General features: G+C 36.7%; 1 protein-coding gene across 4 annotated transcripts in view; it reads left to right on the top strand.

The window, feature by feature from the left end:
* The window catches only part of STAG1 (stromal antigen 1), a 393,362-nt gene extending 377,659 nt beyond the window's left edge, over window positions 1–15,703 (top strand). For all 4 annotated transcript variants that reach the window (XM_038570965.1, XM_038570961.1, XM_038570962.1 and 1 more), the window contains 6 exons: window positions 5,273–5,478; window positions 9,012–9,186; window positions 11,334–11,444; window positions 11,961–12,075; window positions 13,493–13,573; window positions 13,660–15,703. In XM_038570965.1, coding sequence (XP_038426893.1) covers window positions 5,273–5,478; window positions 9,012–9,186; window positions 11,334–11,444; window positions 11,961–12,075; window positions 13,493–13,573; window positions 13,660–13,683 — 712 coding nt within the window. In that variant the 3' untranslated portion in view covers window positions 13,684–15,703. The remainder of the gene's footprint in view (window positions 1–5,272; window positions 5,479–9,011; window positions 9,187–11,333; window positions 11,445–11,960; window positions 12,076–13,492; window positions 13,574–13,659) is intronic.
* Window positions 15,704–16,180: the final 477 nt, after the last annotated feature.

The raw sequence follows: 16,180 nt of genomic DNA, 5'->3' as shown, positions 1-16,180 counted from the left end.
TTACTTTCCTGTTAATGTCCATAGGATCTGTAATGATGTGTTCTCTTTAATTTCTGGTATTAGTAGTTTGTTACCCTCTCTTCCTCCCTCCACCACCCCCTGAGGGCTGTCTAGAGACCAATCAATTTTACTGTTCTTTTCAAAGAACTAGCTTTTAATTTTGCTGATTTTCTATATTACTTTCTGTTTTTAATTTCATTGATTTCTACTCCAATTTTTATTATTTTCTTTCACTCTATTTTGGTTATCTTTTTCTAGTTTTCTAAAGTAGAAGCTTAGATTATTGATTTTGAATCTTTTTCCTTTCTGGTATGTGCATCAGTGCTATAACTTTTTTTTAACCACTGCTTTCACTGCATTGCACAAATTTGGTATGCTATTATTTTCATTTAGTTCCAAATGTTTTTAAATTTCCCTTGGGATTTCTTCTTTATCTCATGTGTTATTTTAAAGCATAATGTTTAATCTCTGTGTATCTTCCTGATAATGATTTCTATTTTAATTAAATTTCTAATTAATTTTAAGAGCAAACATTGTATGATTTTTGTTCTTTTAAATTTGTTAAGATGTGTTTTATGACCTAGAATGTAAACTCTTGATGAATGTTAACAGGTGAGCTTGAGAGAAATGTGTATTCTGCTTTTGGTTGTAGTTAGTCTGTAGATATTAATTCTATCTAGTTGACTGATGGTGTTGTTGAGTTCAACTATGTCCTTACTGATTTTCTGGCTGCTGAAACTGTTCATTTCTGATTAGAGGGATGTTGAAGTCTTCAACTGTGATAGTGGATTCATCTATTTCTAATTGCAGTTTCTGTTTGCAGTTAGTTTTTGCCTCATATAGTTTGATGCTCTGTTGTAAGCACATACATGGTAAGGATTATTATATCTCTTGGAGAATTGACTCCTGTATCACTGTATAATGCCCTTTATTTCTGATAACTTTCCTTACTTTGAAGTGTGCTCTGTCTAAAATGTAACTACTCTTTTGATAATTATTATTGTCCATTTACTTACTTTTAATTTATATGTGTCTTTACATTTAAAGTAGATTTATTGTAGACAGCCTATACTTGAGTCTTGTTTTTTTAATCCACTCTGACAGTCTTCTACTTGGTGCACTTATAACATTGATATTCAAATTGATTATTGATATAGTTGGATTACACCTACATATTCCTTACTGTTTCTATTTGTTGCCCTGTTCTTTGCTTTTATTTTGTCTTCCACTCTTTTTTCTGCCTTTTGCAAAAAGTTTTAATTGAGCATTTTATGATCCCATTTGCTCTCTTTTCTCAGCATGTTGATACTCTTTAAGTGGTTGCCTTAGAGTTTACAATATATATTTACAGCTAATGTAAGTCCACGTTTAAATAATACTCTATCATTTCATGGGTAGTATGAGTACCTTATAATAACAGAATAATCCTAATTCATTCCTCCTATCTCTTGTATCATTGGTGTCATTCATTTCATATATATATCCAAATATATATGCATATATATGATATATACAAAGCATACATAATCAAATACATTGTTGGTATTATTTTGAGCAAAAACTTGTTAGATCAGTTAAGAAAAATTAACGTTTTTATATTTCTTTCTTCAGTGTTCTTTATGCAGATTGTCTCTGACCTATATTATTTTCCTTCTAAAGCATTTCTTTTTTTTTTTAAGATTTTATTTATTTGAGAGAGAGAGTGCATGTGTGGGAAAAGAGGCAGAGGGAGAGGGAGAGTATCTCAAGCAGACTGTTCAGAGTATGGAGCCCAATGCAGGGCTCATCTCAACCCTGAAACCAAGTCTGATGCTTAACTGACTGAACCACCTAAGTGCCCTTCTAAAGCACTTCTTTTAACATTTCATGCAAAGCAGGTCTTCTAGCAAGAATTTTCTCAATTTTTATTTGTCTGAGAAAGTCTTTATTTTTCCTTCACTTTTAAAGGGTAATTTTAGGGATCCCTAGGTGGCGCAGTGGTTTGGCACCTGCCTTTGGCCCAGGGCGCGATCCTGGAGACCCGAGATCGAATCCCACGTCGGGCTCCCGGTGCATGGAGCCTGCTTCTCCCTCTGCCTATGTCTCTGCCTCTCTCTCTCTCTCTGTGTGACTATCATAAATAAATAAAAATTAAAAAAAAAAATAAAGGGTAATTTTACAGGGCACAGAATTCTAGTTTGGTGGAGTTTTTCTCTTAATCCTTTACTCCACTGTCTTCTTGCTTGCATGGTTTTTAAGGAGAAGTTAGACCCCATAAAGTATGTCTTTTTCTTCTGGCTTCTTTCAGGAGTTTTTTCTGATATTTTATTGTGGAAATCTGATTGAGCTTATGAAAATGTAGTACTTTTGTCATTTTTATCCTTTTTGGTATTTTCTGAGTTTCCTGGATCTAAGGTTTGGTATCTGATGTTAATTTGGGAAAATTCGCTGTCATTTTTGTTTTAAATTATTGTTATTATTGTCGTGTATCTCCTTCTGATATTCCATTATGTTCACACCTTTTATAGTTGTTATTGTAGTCAGATGTTATGTTTTTTCTCCATCTATATTCTCTTTGCTTTTCAGTTTTCAAGGATTCTCTTGCCATGTCCCCTAGAGCAGAGGTTTTTTTCCTCAGCTGTGTCTAGTCTTACAAATAAGCTTACCAGAGGCATTGTTTGTTTCCTTTACAGTTGTCATCTCTAGCATTTCTTTTTGGTTCTTAGGATTTCCATCTGTCTTCTTTCATTGTTCATGTCTTCGTATGCTGTCTACTCTTTCCATTAGAGCCCTTTAGCATATTGATAGTTGTTTTAAATTGCCAGTCTGATAATTCTATTATTTTTGCCACGTCTGATTCTGGTGTTTGCTCTGTCCTTCAAAATATATCTTTGCCTTTTGGTATGCCTTACAATTTTGTCTTGATAGCCAGACATGCTGTACTGGATAAAAGGAACTGCTGTAAACATTTGCAGTAATATGTACTATAAACCTTTAGTAATATGATGATGAAGCATGGGAAGAGAGGAAGCACTCTGTAGTCCTATAGGTCTCAATCTGTTAGTGAACCTATGCCCCTGGACATAAATTTCACAAGTGTTTCTTAGTTTTTTTCTTTACCCATAGTTGGGACAAAATGTAGAGTGGGCTGGAGTTGGGTATTTCCCTGCAAGTTGTGCTCTACTTAACCTGTTTCTCCTGAAAAGAGGTTTTATTAAGAATAATATACTCTGGGGCACGTGGGTAGCTCAGTCAGTTAAGCATCTGCCTTCAGCTCAGGTCATGGTCCTAGGGTCCTAGGATCAAGTCCTGCATCAGGCTCTTTGCTCAGCAGGGAGTCTGCTTCTCCCCCTCCCTCTGAGGCCCCTGCTCTCTCTGACTCTCGCTCTCTCTCTAATGAGTGAATCCAAAAATAATCTTAAAAAAAAAAAAAGAATAATATACTCTGGCAGATTTCAAAATGGTTCCTTTTCCTCTCCCCCTGCCTTAAGTTCAGGGAGTTTTTTCTGATATTTTATTGTGGAAATCTGATTGAGCTTCTGGAGGTAAATCTCACATTATGAAGAGGTCTCCCTATCACTGAGTCCCCTGAGTTTGGAACTCTCAGACTTGTCCACAGAGAACCTCTAACAATTTATGAATTATGGCAAAATTTCCTGCCCCAGCCATGGTGCTCAAGGTAGGTAGTTCTGTTTCTGTCTGTTCCAATAAGCTGTTACCTCCTGTGTCTTCCAGTCTTGAGGAAAGCTGTTTTCCTCTCTGTGGATCCAGGAAGTTGTTGATTTTTTAGTCTGTTGAGCTCTTTACTTGATAGGGATGCAGTGACAACTTCCAGGCTCCTTACATGAAGAACTGGAAACCAGTCTACTATGATTTTATCTTTAAGTCTGCCTTTCTAAGAGTTGCTTGTGGGTCATAGTTTATTTTTCAACCAGTGTTTGGGTAGAGGTTTGTACTTGAGCCCTTTGTGCCAGGGAGGCTTCCTCCCTATGTTGATATATCGATGTGGGGCATTGGGAATGATAACAAGACTGCCCTCATCCACTGTTCTTTTTGCCCATGAGTGGGTGCAGCTTAAGCATATGTGCAGATCCTTGCCAACATCTAGGATCATCTGTGATCCCAGGAGGGCTCTTCTTGGCTATCTTTTCCCTGGTTTTCTCTGTTAAATTTCTGACTGCTCTACTCTTTGTTTGGTTGATGGGTAGAACTTTTATGCCACTCAGCAGGAGCTAGGGGTGTGACAACATCCCTCTTCTCCCAGAATAACACCCCTTTTCTGTGGGCAGGTGTCGAGGAGTAACCCCTAGCTCTTAGCTTGTCCCTTAGCCTGTTTTGCCTGAGAGGGAGTTAGTGCCCGATGAGTAGGGAATGGGGAAGGGGGGAGCCTCCTACTTCTTCCAAGGTAGGTCTAGATGAGGAGCTCCCATCTTATCTGTGTCTGTCTAGAGTAGAGCTCCTGGAATAATACCTCCATAACACAGAGCAGTGGTGGGGGATGGGACAATGGACAAGGGAAGGGTTCAAAAGTGCTATAAACTGTTTTACTGAGATTTAGTAGATTTTCTTGAATAAATGTTTCTCTCTTAGAACATATTTCTCTATGCCCTTAGGGCAATTTATAAATACTTTAAATAATTGTCTTTTATCGTTTTCACCAGTTAAAAAGTTGTTATGCAAAGCTTCTCCCTCCACCATTATAGAAATCTGGCCCTGGTTTGAACACTTTAAAAGAAAATTCAATAATCTTTTGAGCTAAACTGATTTTTTTTTTTTTTTTTTTTTTTTTTGACATTGATATAGGGCAGTCCGGGTGACTCAGCGGTTTAGCGTGCCGCCTTAAGCCCAGGGCCTAGTCCTGGAGACTCAGGATTGAGTCCCACGTCAAGCTCCCTGCATGGAGCCTGCTTCTCCTTCTGCCTGTGTCTGCCTGTCTCTCTCTCTCTGTGTCTCTCATGAATAAATAAATAAAATCTTAAAAAAAAAAAAAAAAACAACACTGTTAACACACACAACCTTAGTAATACATTCACCTATGCAAAAGCATTCCAGTGCTCACTTCAGCAGCATATATAGTAAAATTGGAACAATAAACGTATTCCAGGAATATGTGAAGCAAAACCTTACATTCTCCTCCCTCTTTTCGAGAGGTAACTACTGTTAACAGTATAACGTATGTCCTTGGGGATTCTTCAGAACTTTCAAAGAGAGAGCCTCACTTTATTAAACAATTAAATTAGTGATTCATGAAGTGCTATCATGAAAATCACTGTTTCTTTTATTGTGTTTCTAGTCATTCATACCTAGAAAAATTCCTTACGGAGCAGATGATGGAAAGGCGAGAAGATGTATGGCTTCCACTCATTTCCTATAGAAATTCATTAGTCACTGGAGGTGAAGATGATAGAATGTCTGTGAACAGTGGAAGTAGCAGCAGTAAAACGTCCTCAGTGAGGAATAAGAAAGGACGACCCCCACTTCACAAAAAAAGAGTAGAAGGTAAGTCTGCCTTTATTCTGTGTGACAAGTAGTTTGCTTACTGTTGCAGAGGTAAGTAAAGTGGCAGATTTGTTGAAGCAGGGTAATACTGTTAAGCAGATTATATCCTTGTATATTTGACACATACTGAGAGGTTAAGGCAAAAAGTTGGAAAACATAAAATGGAACATAAAAGGGTCAAGGAAAAAGAAGTTGGAAGAGCATGAAACACAGAGGAAGATGGTGCAGAGAAAAAGAGCAAACAGTTTTAAAGATTTATAAAATTGATTCCCATGTCATAGACCCTGTAATACATTAAAATTTAAAAGAAGAGAGTCATAATGTCAGTTATCAAAATTCATTCTAATGTAGAAGGGATTCTAATAAGTTGAGAGTAGACCTCTGCAGCAAATTGAATATACCAAAACAACTTTCAATTTCTACCCCATGGATGAATATTTTTGTGCGTTAAAATAATGATAGCCAACTTTGGTTTTATAACCCTCACGGACTGTGGGAAACAGGGAGCTGAGTTGTCATGAATGTGTGATCATTGGTAGTTATTCATGTATCCAAAAAAGACTGAAAATTGCTTTGTTAGAGCATTACTCTTAAACTAAGAAAACTCAAAGTAAACATGCTATTCCCTGAAAGAGCCTTCCACCATCTCCATGCTTTTCTTAATAAATGTTCTCCAGACCAAGAGAGAGGAAGGCAGTGATCTGAATCCCATTCCTCTGCTCCTTTTACAACCTTCTGTTTATCTTTCAGCATCTCACCTCTGCTTCCTAAAAACTAGTGATTCATGAAGGATTTTGCTACAACCTGTAGCAAAATTAATTAGAATTTAAATCTGTTTCTTTCATCATTAGGGAGGCACTACTGACCACCGATGAAGAGCACAAACTCTGAAATTAGAGTTCTAGAATTCATACTTGGCTTTCTAGTTTTAAGCTGTATGACTTTTGAGCATGTGATTTAACCTCCCTAAGCCTCAATCACTGATCAAATAAGGGATGATCAGAGTACCTATCTTGTAAATATTGTAAATGTTAAATGAGATATTCCAAATAAGACAGTATATACACAGAGAGGTTACTTAGCAAAGAGCTTGGTACATAGGTAGCTTGCAGTAAATGTTAGCTACTATTGTCAGAATATCAATACTTCAAAGAGAATAAAAGATACGAAAATATTTACAGAATTAATGTTAAAGATTTTCTTTCAAGTTTTACATTTGGGACTGAAAATCTTTTTGGTCCAGAGAATGAAAATACTAAACTTTATCTTTGTAGTATAGGTTCCTAAACTTTTCTCTAAATAATGACTCCAGTCACTTGCTTTTGAAAATGCCTTCTAGAGCATCATCTATCAGGATGCCCCCCCCCCCACCCAATCCATCCATCTATCAATCAATCCATCCATCAATCCCATCTATCTGGATTTAAATCTGGATATATAGATATTCCTTTAGCTTTTTCTTAGAGGTAATACTCATTTTAGCCAACATTCATTAAATTCTTGCTGTGTACCAGGAATGTGTTAGCATTTAATCATTTACTTAACTAACATCTGTAAAGCACTTAGGTCAGTCCGTGCCACACAGTAAATGCTATATAAATGTTTTATGAATGAACTGTGAGTTCAACACTATTATCTGTATTTCACACAGAAGAAACTAAAGCTTAGAGAATTTAACCATATAAAATTCACTAATGGGGCAGTCAGTATTATCTTCAGGACAAAGAAAAGCATATATGGACCAGATAATTTGGTTGTTGTTAAATTGCAAAAAAGAAAACTTGCTTTTTGTCAGATTGAAATTTACCAAGAGACTAAGGTAGGTCATGTGCCCAGAATCCTTAGGCAGCAGTTTTATCTGTTTGGAATAAAAATGAGAAAGCTTTGCAAGAAGTGTTTTTATTGAAGTACCCTGAAGGGTTAGGGGGATCTCTTCAAGAAGAGTGAGTTGTTCTTGAAGTTATTCATTAAGTCTTTACCAAGCACCTTTCTAAGATCTGTGGGAAATGCTGGAGATTAGGTATTAATAAAAATGTTCACAGTCCAGATAGGCACATGGGAAGGCAGAGAAGCAAGCAATTTTAGTACCAATTGGGAAGTGCTCTGATGGGCCAAAAGGTTTTCTGGAATATAAGGGGAGTGATCAAACTCTTAACAAATCAGGAAAGATTTTCTAGAAAAGATGACATGTAGTAGAGCTGAAAGATAGGTTTACCAAGTTAATAGCATAAGTGATACCATTCTTATAAAATTTTAAGTGTAGTAAAAAATAAAAATTAGGAATTAAATATTGAATGAAAAGTGATATGAATAAAAGAAGATGAAACCTCTTTTTGCTGATTAACTAAAGAAGGGATTAAATAGTGATCTTTGGATCAGTGGAATGACCTTAGGTAAGTATTTCCAGGAACCAAAAAGCTGATCTAGAACATACACATGTGTCTGACAATTTTTGAAACACTGAGAGATGAAATGTTTGATAGCAAATGAGGAATCTAACATGCTGCACAAATCTCTGAGATTTAATGGAGGAAGAAAAACAGATTCAGTATGAAAGTATGTGTACTTTGTGATTTAAATTTTTTTTTCATTTAAATTCTTCAGAAGAGTAAGCATAGTAGTAATACTTTTAAGTCTTTACATATTAAGAAAATTACTTAGAATGTTTATAGTAGGAGCTTTATAATTATGTAAGATTATATCCACCTATAGTTTAGATACATAAATACTGCTTTAATATATTCACATCTTTGTAAATGATCTTCAGAAGAAGGAAGAAACAGCTCTTGGTCCCTTGAAGAAATTTAATTCTCATTACAGAGATAACCTATACACTTGACAAATCACCTGCCATTCCAAGCCAAGGTGTAATTAAATCCTAAGTAAGTAGGAATAATTGTTTCCTCTAGAGGTTAAAAGAGAATGGGAAGCAGGGGCTGGGCAGGGTGATTAAGGAGGGCTTCCTGAAAGATGTAGAACTTAGAAGCATGAAAACAGCCTCTTAACCCATCCCCACATGTACAACCTAGCAAAAAGAATTATTTCTCTGGTGACAGTGTCCGAGTTGTGCAGTGGGATTTACTGATTTCTCAGTAAAGGCCTGCCAGACTTTAAGTGCTGCTACTTGGGGCTCCTGCAAAAGCCTAGCAAATAGGCCCTTTATTGCTTGAGCAAAGGAGGTTAGAGGGGTCTCTAGCTGGCCTAATTCTTCCCCTTCTGCAGTGAATTAATCCTTAGAGATGGAGAGACTTGAAAGCGAGGAAAAGGTAAGGATAACATGTTTGATTATTATATCCTACGTCCATTTAATCCTTAAAACTCTATAAGGTTGAGTATTGATATCCTCCTTTTGTATATGAGAAAACTGAGTTTTGGAAGCTCAGTAACTTTCATAAAGTCACACAAGTAAGTAGTATAAGTGGAATTCAAATGAGGCAATCTAACCCAGGAGCCATGTTCTGCAAGTCTGTGCTGTGACTTCTACCAGAGTTCACTCCACTCGACATTTTGTGACTCTAACTGGAATTTTACAGATGAAAGTCTGGATAATACATGGCTAAACAGGACTGACACCATGATTCAGACTCCTGGCCCTCTGCCAGCACCACAGCTCACTTCCACTGTACTGCGGGAGAATAGCCGGCCCATGGGAGAGCAGATTCAGGAACCTGAGTCTGAACATGGTTCTGAACCTGACTTTTTACATAAGTAAGTAGTAAAGATTCATTTTCTTGTTATAAAATTCTTAATTGTTAAAGAAAAGCTATCAAAGAAAAACTTTATTTGTTAAAATATTATTGATTAGTTCGTGAGAAAAAAAACCACAAGCAGAGGCTATGTATTTTATATTAGAAGATACATAATAAGTCTGCCAGCACTTGTGGATATCAGTTAATCAAAGTCCAGAGACCTTTAAACTAAACATGGTGCCTCAATAAGTGCTGATTTCAGTTGAAGTTTAGGTATTCATTGGTCTGTTTCTTCTCCGAGACTTATGAAAGACACATGCAGGTTATTTCCCTAAGAGTCTCTGCTAAGGTTGTTACTAGTCTGGACACCAAATAAATAGACTACTGCTTTTATCATCCATTTAATTAACAGTACTTTGTCTGGGTCAAGATTATATTTTAAACTGTTATGGATGAAGGTATTTGTCAAGATATTTGATAAATTCTGAGAACAGTTGCCCTTTCCCTAAGAAAGAAAGCCTTACCTTTACCCACACTAGTAATTAATATGTTTTCTAGTACCGGGGCCCCCAAAATTTTGGAGAAGGCAAGATGATGATATGACTTCTGCTATAAAAAAACATTAAAAAAAAAAACAACCTTAACTTTTTCTTTGTTGTTTTCCATCCGACTTTTAAGTTGTCCTATCTCCTTGTGTTTCTGTTCACATTGGGGAAATGCTCTCAATTACTCTGATGGATGAGGGAGAATTTCCAGTTGAACTCAACAAATTTAGCAGGTTGAAAATGAAAAGAGGCAGTGTTAGAATTATTCAGATCCTGGGTTTTCATAAAGCATCTTTGCTCAGAGCGTCTGCATTTCTTCAAAGCTAAAAGGATAGTCGTTGTCAGCCACTGCATAACAGCATTCTTAGAACTTGCCTTATAACCAGCATTCCCACCCTACTTCCTAGAGGCCGGATTTTTCCTTATTTGAGCACCCTACCTTACTTCTCTGACTTTACCACTTATTAGTTCCTCCCCTCTGTGATCTACTTTTCCCTGCTATAGGTTTATCCATTAAATCAAAGTGCTAACCCCACATGATATAAAGACAGCTGCTCAGAGAGAACTTCATGTGGCAGATGTTATCTACCAAAAACCATTAAGGTTTACATCCTGTAAAATCCCCAAGAGGCATGTGTTTATGCAAGTGTCCATGTGCCAGTAAGTATAGAGAGCAAGTGAAAATTTAATCCAGCATGCACCTCACTCCAAATCTGTTCAAGAAGGAGCGAGAAAAAAATGTGTTAATTTTCGTTGTTCAACTCTAGAGAGCTCTGAGCCACAGGACCAGGATCATTTCTGCCCCTTAGAGGCCTGGCTGTCCAAGTAGGAACTCTTGTTTGGCAGAGATTTTGGGGAATGAAGCTGATAAATTAAGCACTGGTAGGGGAGGGAAAGATTTTACCCACCTCTCTTAGGGTCCCTGACTGGGTCTGAAGATTTAGACAGATCAAGAGGAGAAAAGCATACACATTTTATTGAATTCTTTACATGTACATAGGAGCTTTTACCATAGAATGAAAACCTGACAAAGTTACCAAGGCAGGGAGCTCTTATACATTTGAAACAAAGAATAAGTTTATGAAGAACTGATAAGACCAAGGGGATTTGGACTACGAGTACTCTCAACTGAGACTATGTAGTCCATATCTTCTTTAATTAATTAAGAAGATAAGGTTGATTTAACAAGGTTTGTTTGCAGATTCCTCTTGTGCCATCTCTGGATTGGTAAGAGTCTGTCTCCCATAAAATGAGAATTTATTTCCTGCCTTAAGGCAGAAAAGGAGGAGCTTTTTCTGTGTTCACTCCTTCTTAAATGCCTTCAGCTCAAAATAACCTGTACCATAGAGCCAGTATTTTGAAGTGACATACTTTGGTTTCCTTTACACCTAACAAGCAGCCACAACCAGCATCTCTTGGAGACTTAGGCATCTCTTTGGGCAACTTACTGCCATTTTTGCAAAGGTAGATCCTTCAACAATGATTTGACTCACCCTTGACTCTATAAGTCCAGGTAACTCCTCATACATTGCGAGTAGGCCAACCAACTATGGCCTTCTTAGCACGGGACTGATTAGCTAAATTTATCTTTTGTCACAAAATGAATAATGTATTCTCTTAGTCCTCAGATGCAGATTTCTTGGTTAGGCCAACCGAAATTAGAAGATTTAAATCGGAAGGACAGAACAGGAATGAACTACATGAAAGTGAGAACTGGAGTAAGGCATGCCGTGTAAGTGCTATCATCAAGTATCACAAGAACATGACTATGTGATGCTGGTCATTTTGTGGAATGACAGCTTTCCTCAGACATTTGGACTCAGAAGAGGAGTTAATTGTAATTAGTATAATTCAGTATATGCCATGCAATGTAGGATAGAAATAGAGGGTGTGAACTTTTGAGGCTTTCACCATTTATATCCTAGTGCTGCCACTTGTCAGCTCCATGGCCTTGGCAAGCTCTAAAATCTCAATGCCTCGGGTTCTGCATTTGTAAATTTGGGATAATGATACCAATCAGAGTTTTGTGGGAATTGATACATAGCTAAGTAAATGTTAAAAAAATCTTGAATGAAACAAATAAATGATCCTTATTTACCTTAGGAGTTCAGGTTCATAGATTATGCAGCCTATGGGTTGTGACTGGGACCTATGCTTTCATTGGTTAGAAGACCTACTGTAAGAAAGAGCCAGGACTCCAAATCCCAGGAGTCTGAACATCTTCCTGATCATGCTTTTTCCTTATCAGTCGGGGCTTAATGGAGGAAGATGCTGAGCCCATCTTTGAAGATGTGATGATGTCATCCCGGAGCCAGTTAGAAGATATGAATGAAGAGTTTGAAGACACCATGGTTATTGATCTGGTAAGGAAATTTCCATACATTTCATTCTCTTAAAATATGTGAAAGTGTTGGTGTAAGATGATGCTCTTGTTTTCAGAATCCCATGGGAAGGAGAGGTGTGAAGGTTGTAAACATGGCAGCAGGCAGGACCAGTGTAATGCTTAGCACATTTGGATGAGCTTGTATTTTTCAAGCCTGCTTTCCTAGTAGTCAGATTTTAAATTCTGGCAATAACAGGAACTAGTTCCTTATTACCTTCTGGAGAAGGGGCTCACACTATATCTTTCCATATAGAGTGTGCATCTGTTCTCTTAAACTTGGAATCTGATGATACAGTGTGTTCCAGCACCGAATATGAACCATATTTGTTCAGTGTGAAAAAACATCTTTGAAATAAGGAAACCTGAATATGGACTAGGTATAGGTGATATTAAGAAATTACTGACTTTGTCAGGAATAGTAATACATGGTGGTTATATTTGGGTTGTTTTTTTGTTTTTGTTTTGGAATTTCCATCAGAAATTCATTTTGAAGCGGTTTTGGGTAAAATGACATAGATAAGAAAAAACAGTGTGGAGACTCAATGAAATGAGATTAGCCAAAGGTTTGACAGTTGAAGCTAGGTGCTGGGTACATGGGAGTTGATTGAACTTCTTTATGTATTAATTTGCAAGGGCTGCTATACAAGTACCACTGAATAGGTGGCTTAAACAATAAAAATTTTCTAACATTTCTGGAGGCTATAAAAGTCTGAGATCATGGTATCGGGGAGATTGAGGCTTCTCAGAGATTTCATTGAGACTTCTCTCCTTGTAGATGGTCAGTTCTTTGGTCTTCATATGATCTTTCCTATGTGTCTCCTCTTAGAAGGATATAAATCAGATTAGAATCCACTCATATGACCTCATTTTATTTAACTCAGTATCTTTTTATAGGTCCTATGTCCAAATAACATTCTGAGGTCACATTCTGAGGTACTGGGAGTTAGGGCTTCAATATGTGAATTTGGAGGGATGTAATTTAGTCCATAATGTTCTGCTTTGTAGGTTTTAAATCTTCTATAATGAAAAGCTTTTCTAAGAAATATAAAGGATATCATGTCACTCCATTCTCTCCCTTCCTATCTGTAGCTTTCCATCTACCTGCTTTGGGGAATTGAGAGATCAATTTTATAATCATTCCATGATTCAAAGGCATGTTCTATGTTTGTAGGCCCCAAAATTATATATATGTATCTACATATTGTTTATTCATTGTAATTTGAAATCCTTTTTTTTTTTAAAGTGTATGCTCCATGTAAAAGCCACATTCTTTTTCTTTCAAAAGTTGATCTTCAACAGCTCTATTTTATGATACCATCAGAAATATTAGCTGCTTACTATCACAGTTCATTGTCTTTATGTATTGAAAAAAAATATATTTTGGCTTCTCTTTCCAGCCCCCATCAAGAAATCGGCGAGAGAGAGCTGAGCTGAGGCCAGATTTCTTTGATTCTGCAGCTATCATAGAAGATGATTCAGTAAATGTTAAATTAATACTGCTTTTTATTTATGGTTTCTGGGTCTTGTTTATGCACAAAGTTAATTGTGTTTCTCATTTTTCTAGGGATTTGGAATGCCTATGTTCTGAAGTCTGAAGAAAATTTACAAATCTGGAACTCTATTATTTAGAGCTAGAGGCCTATATACTGTGATAGCTTGTATGGGGGAAAAAACACTTTTGATGTGATCTGATTTGTTTTTTAATCAAATGATTGAGGTCAATCCCTTTTTGTAGTGACAGAAGAGGAGCATGTAAATTACCCAAGGGAATGTTGGTGAATGTCACCTCAGAAAGACTGACCTGAAAAATCATTTGTGTCCTAATATTGGACTTATCCCAATACAGATGTGTGTGTTTTTCTGGAGGGAGGAAAAAATTTTAAATTTTTAAAACCGCTGTCAAGATAAACACTGTTATACACCTGTTTTATGAAAACTCAGCATTGAGTAAAAAAAAAAAAAAAAAAAAAAAAAAAAAAAAAATATTTTTAACTTTATTTTCCTGTTGTACAATTTAAAAACCGTTTTAACATTTTGCCTTTTTATGTTTTAAAAGCTAACCATTTTTATTAAACCTATGAGTAAGCAGCTCATCCTAATTGCCGAAGAGTGTTTTGGAGCTCACTGGATTTGGTTGACCTTGTGGAATACAGAAATACGGAGGAGCAGAATATTGACAAGCTAAGATGAAATTCTGACAGTGCATCTCTGCCAAAAACCACACACCCTCTGTGGATATGGATTCCCTGATTTTATATACTCTTGAATAAAAAGGTTTATTTTTATTTATAAGGGGGCATAAAATAAGAAATGTCCATGCAGCCATTTTCCAACAGATGCTGTACACCATTCATTTTATATAGAATAGGGAGATTCAGATACAGTACATTTTCTATTGGTATTTGTTCTGTGCATTTTTAGCAACTTCTACCAGCAAATAAAGTATTCTCAGAAAAACAAAAATGGTTCTCAAGTTATCAGTTTGCTGTTTTTACTACTTATTTCATGCCCTGCCAAATTCAAATTACATAGACCTCCGTTTTCTTAAAAAGATAATCATGAAGAACTTCTTTGCCATTCAAAAATAATTTTAAGTGTAACATAACTGTGTCTACTTCCCATGCACTTAATACCTTATGCGCTAATTTTGTGAATTAAGTTTACCAATTATAGAAGTATGTGCTGCATAGAAGTCTGTGCTTAGAGGGTGAAGTTCCTAAGCTTACCTTGAAATACAGCTACATTTCAGTGTTAAATGTGCATATTAATTATTTTGGGGAAAGAAATTATGAATCTTCAGGACAGCCTTCAATGGTTTAGAGTTACAGTCTACTTAGACTTTTATGACTTGCTGCTATTGTTTTAAAAAGCCCAGTTAGTTTCTACCTTTCTGATTTTTCAAAGTAAACCTCAATTCCAAACTAATCCATCCACACCTGTTTCTGGGCTGGTTTTTAAAGTAGCTGCAACAGAATCATGAGGCTTTCCCTTCTTACCAAAAATGAAAAGCATTTTTTTTTTTTTTTTTTACTACTCTGTGCACCCAATGATTATTTTCTGCTGGGAAAGCAAATGGATTATTCATTCTTTTAGTAAACACAAAACGAAATTTTCTCAATATTTGTACAGTTCTGAAAAACCTGGTCACCAAAAATGTTACATCTGCTAATTTTAGCAATTCCTGGGCTCCAGTTTGAGGGGCTGGGGTCTCACTTTCTTCCAGAAATGTGGGCCTCACTGGACATGAAGGGGCAGGAATAACTGGACTGTCCATCACTGCCAGCCCTGCCTACAGTTCTGGCCAAGGAGGAAGCTGGGAGGTGCCCTGGCACATGCACAGAGTGATCCTTTGCTTGACAGTTTCATGTGGAAAACAGATGCTGACTTAGAATTGTAGACTACCATGCAACAAAAAAAAGGCTTAATATCTACTCCAATGGGTTTGCAGTTCAGTTTGAAGTCAATCGAATTTTTGTATTTTCAGTGTCTCCTTGATTGGTTTTGCTAGTAATTCTGTAAATTGTACATTTGCAATATGAGGTTTTTTTCCTTTTGTACAATTTGAAACTGATGCTTCACCTTTCCTTTAATAAACTATTCAAAATCAGGCCTGTGGTAGTCATCCTATTGTTGTTAATAGGTAAAGTGTTAAAGAGATGATTTCTGTCCCCCTGCTCTTGAGAGCTTGCTTATTCCTATAATTTGTTAACTATATCAGGGAGGTGTTTTTTTTTTTTTAAGATTTTATTTATTCATGAGAGACGAGACCTAGGCAGAGGGAAAAGGAGGCTCCCTGTGAAAGCATGATGTGGGACTCGATCCCAGGACCCCAGGATGACACCATAAGCCAAAGGCAGACACATTCAACCACTGAGCCACCCAGGTGTTCCCCCTCACTTTTTTTTTTTTTTTTAAATTTAGGACTAGTTCAATCATTTTCTCTCGTTTTGTGGATTTCCCTGGAGAAACTGGTTTGAGAGGAGGTCCCTTACAGGCTGAGTTTTGAAGGATGTATTTGGAGTTTGTAGCCTGGATCCTTCTCCTGCCCGAGATCTAGCCCCTAGACTTATGCATGATTACACCAA

Source organism: Canis lupus, chromosome 23 (genome assembly GCF_011100685.1).
Source record: "Canis lupus familiaris isolate Mischka breed German Shepherd chromosome 23, alternate assembly UU_Cfam_GSD_1.0, whole genome shotgun sequence".
NCBI classification, from domain to species: Eukaryota; Metazoa; Chordata; class Mammalia; order Carnivora; family Canidae; genus Canis; species Canis lupus.
Note: the sequence above shows the minus strand (reverse complement) of the source record. Positions and strands in the feature narration are given on the sequence as shown.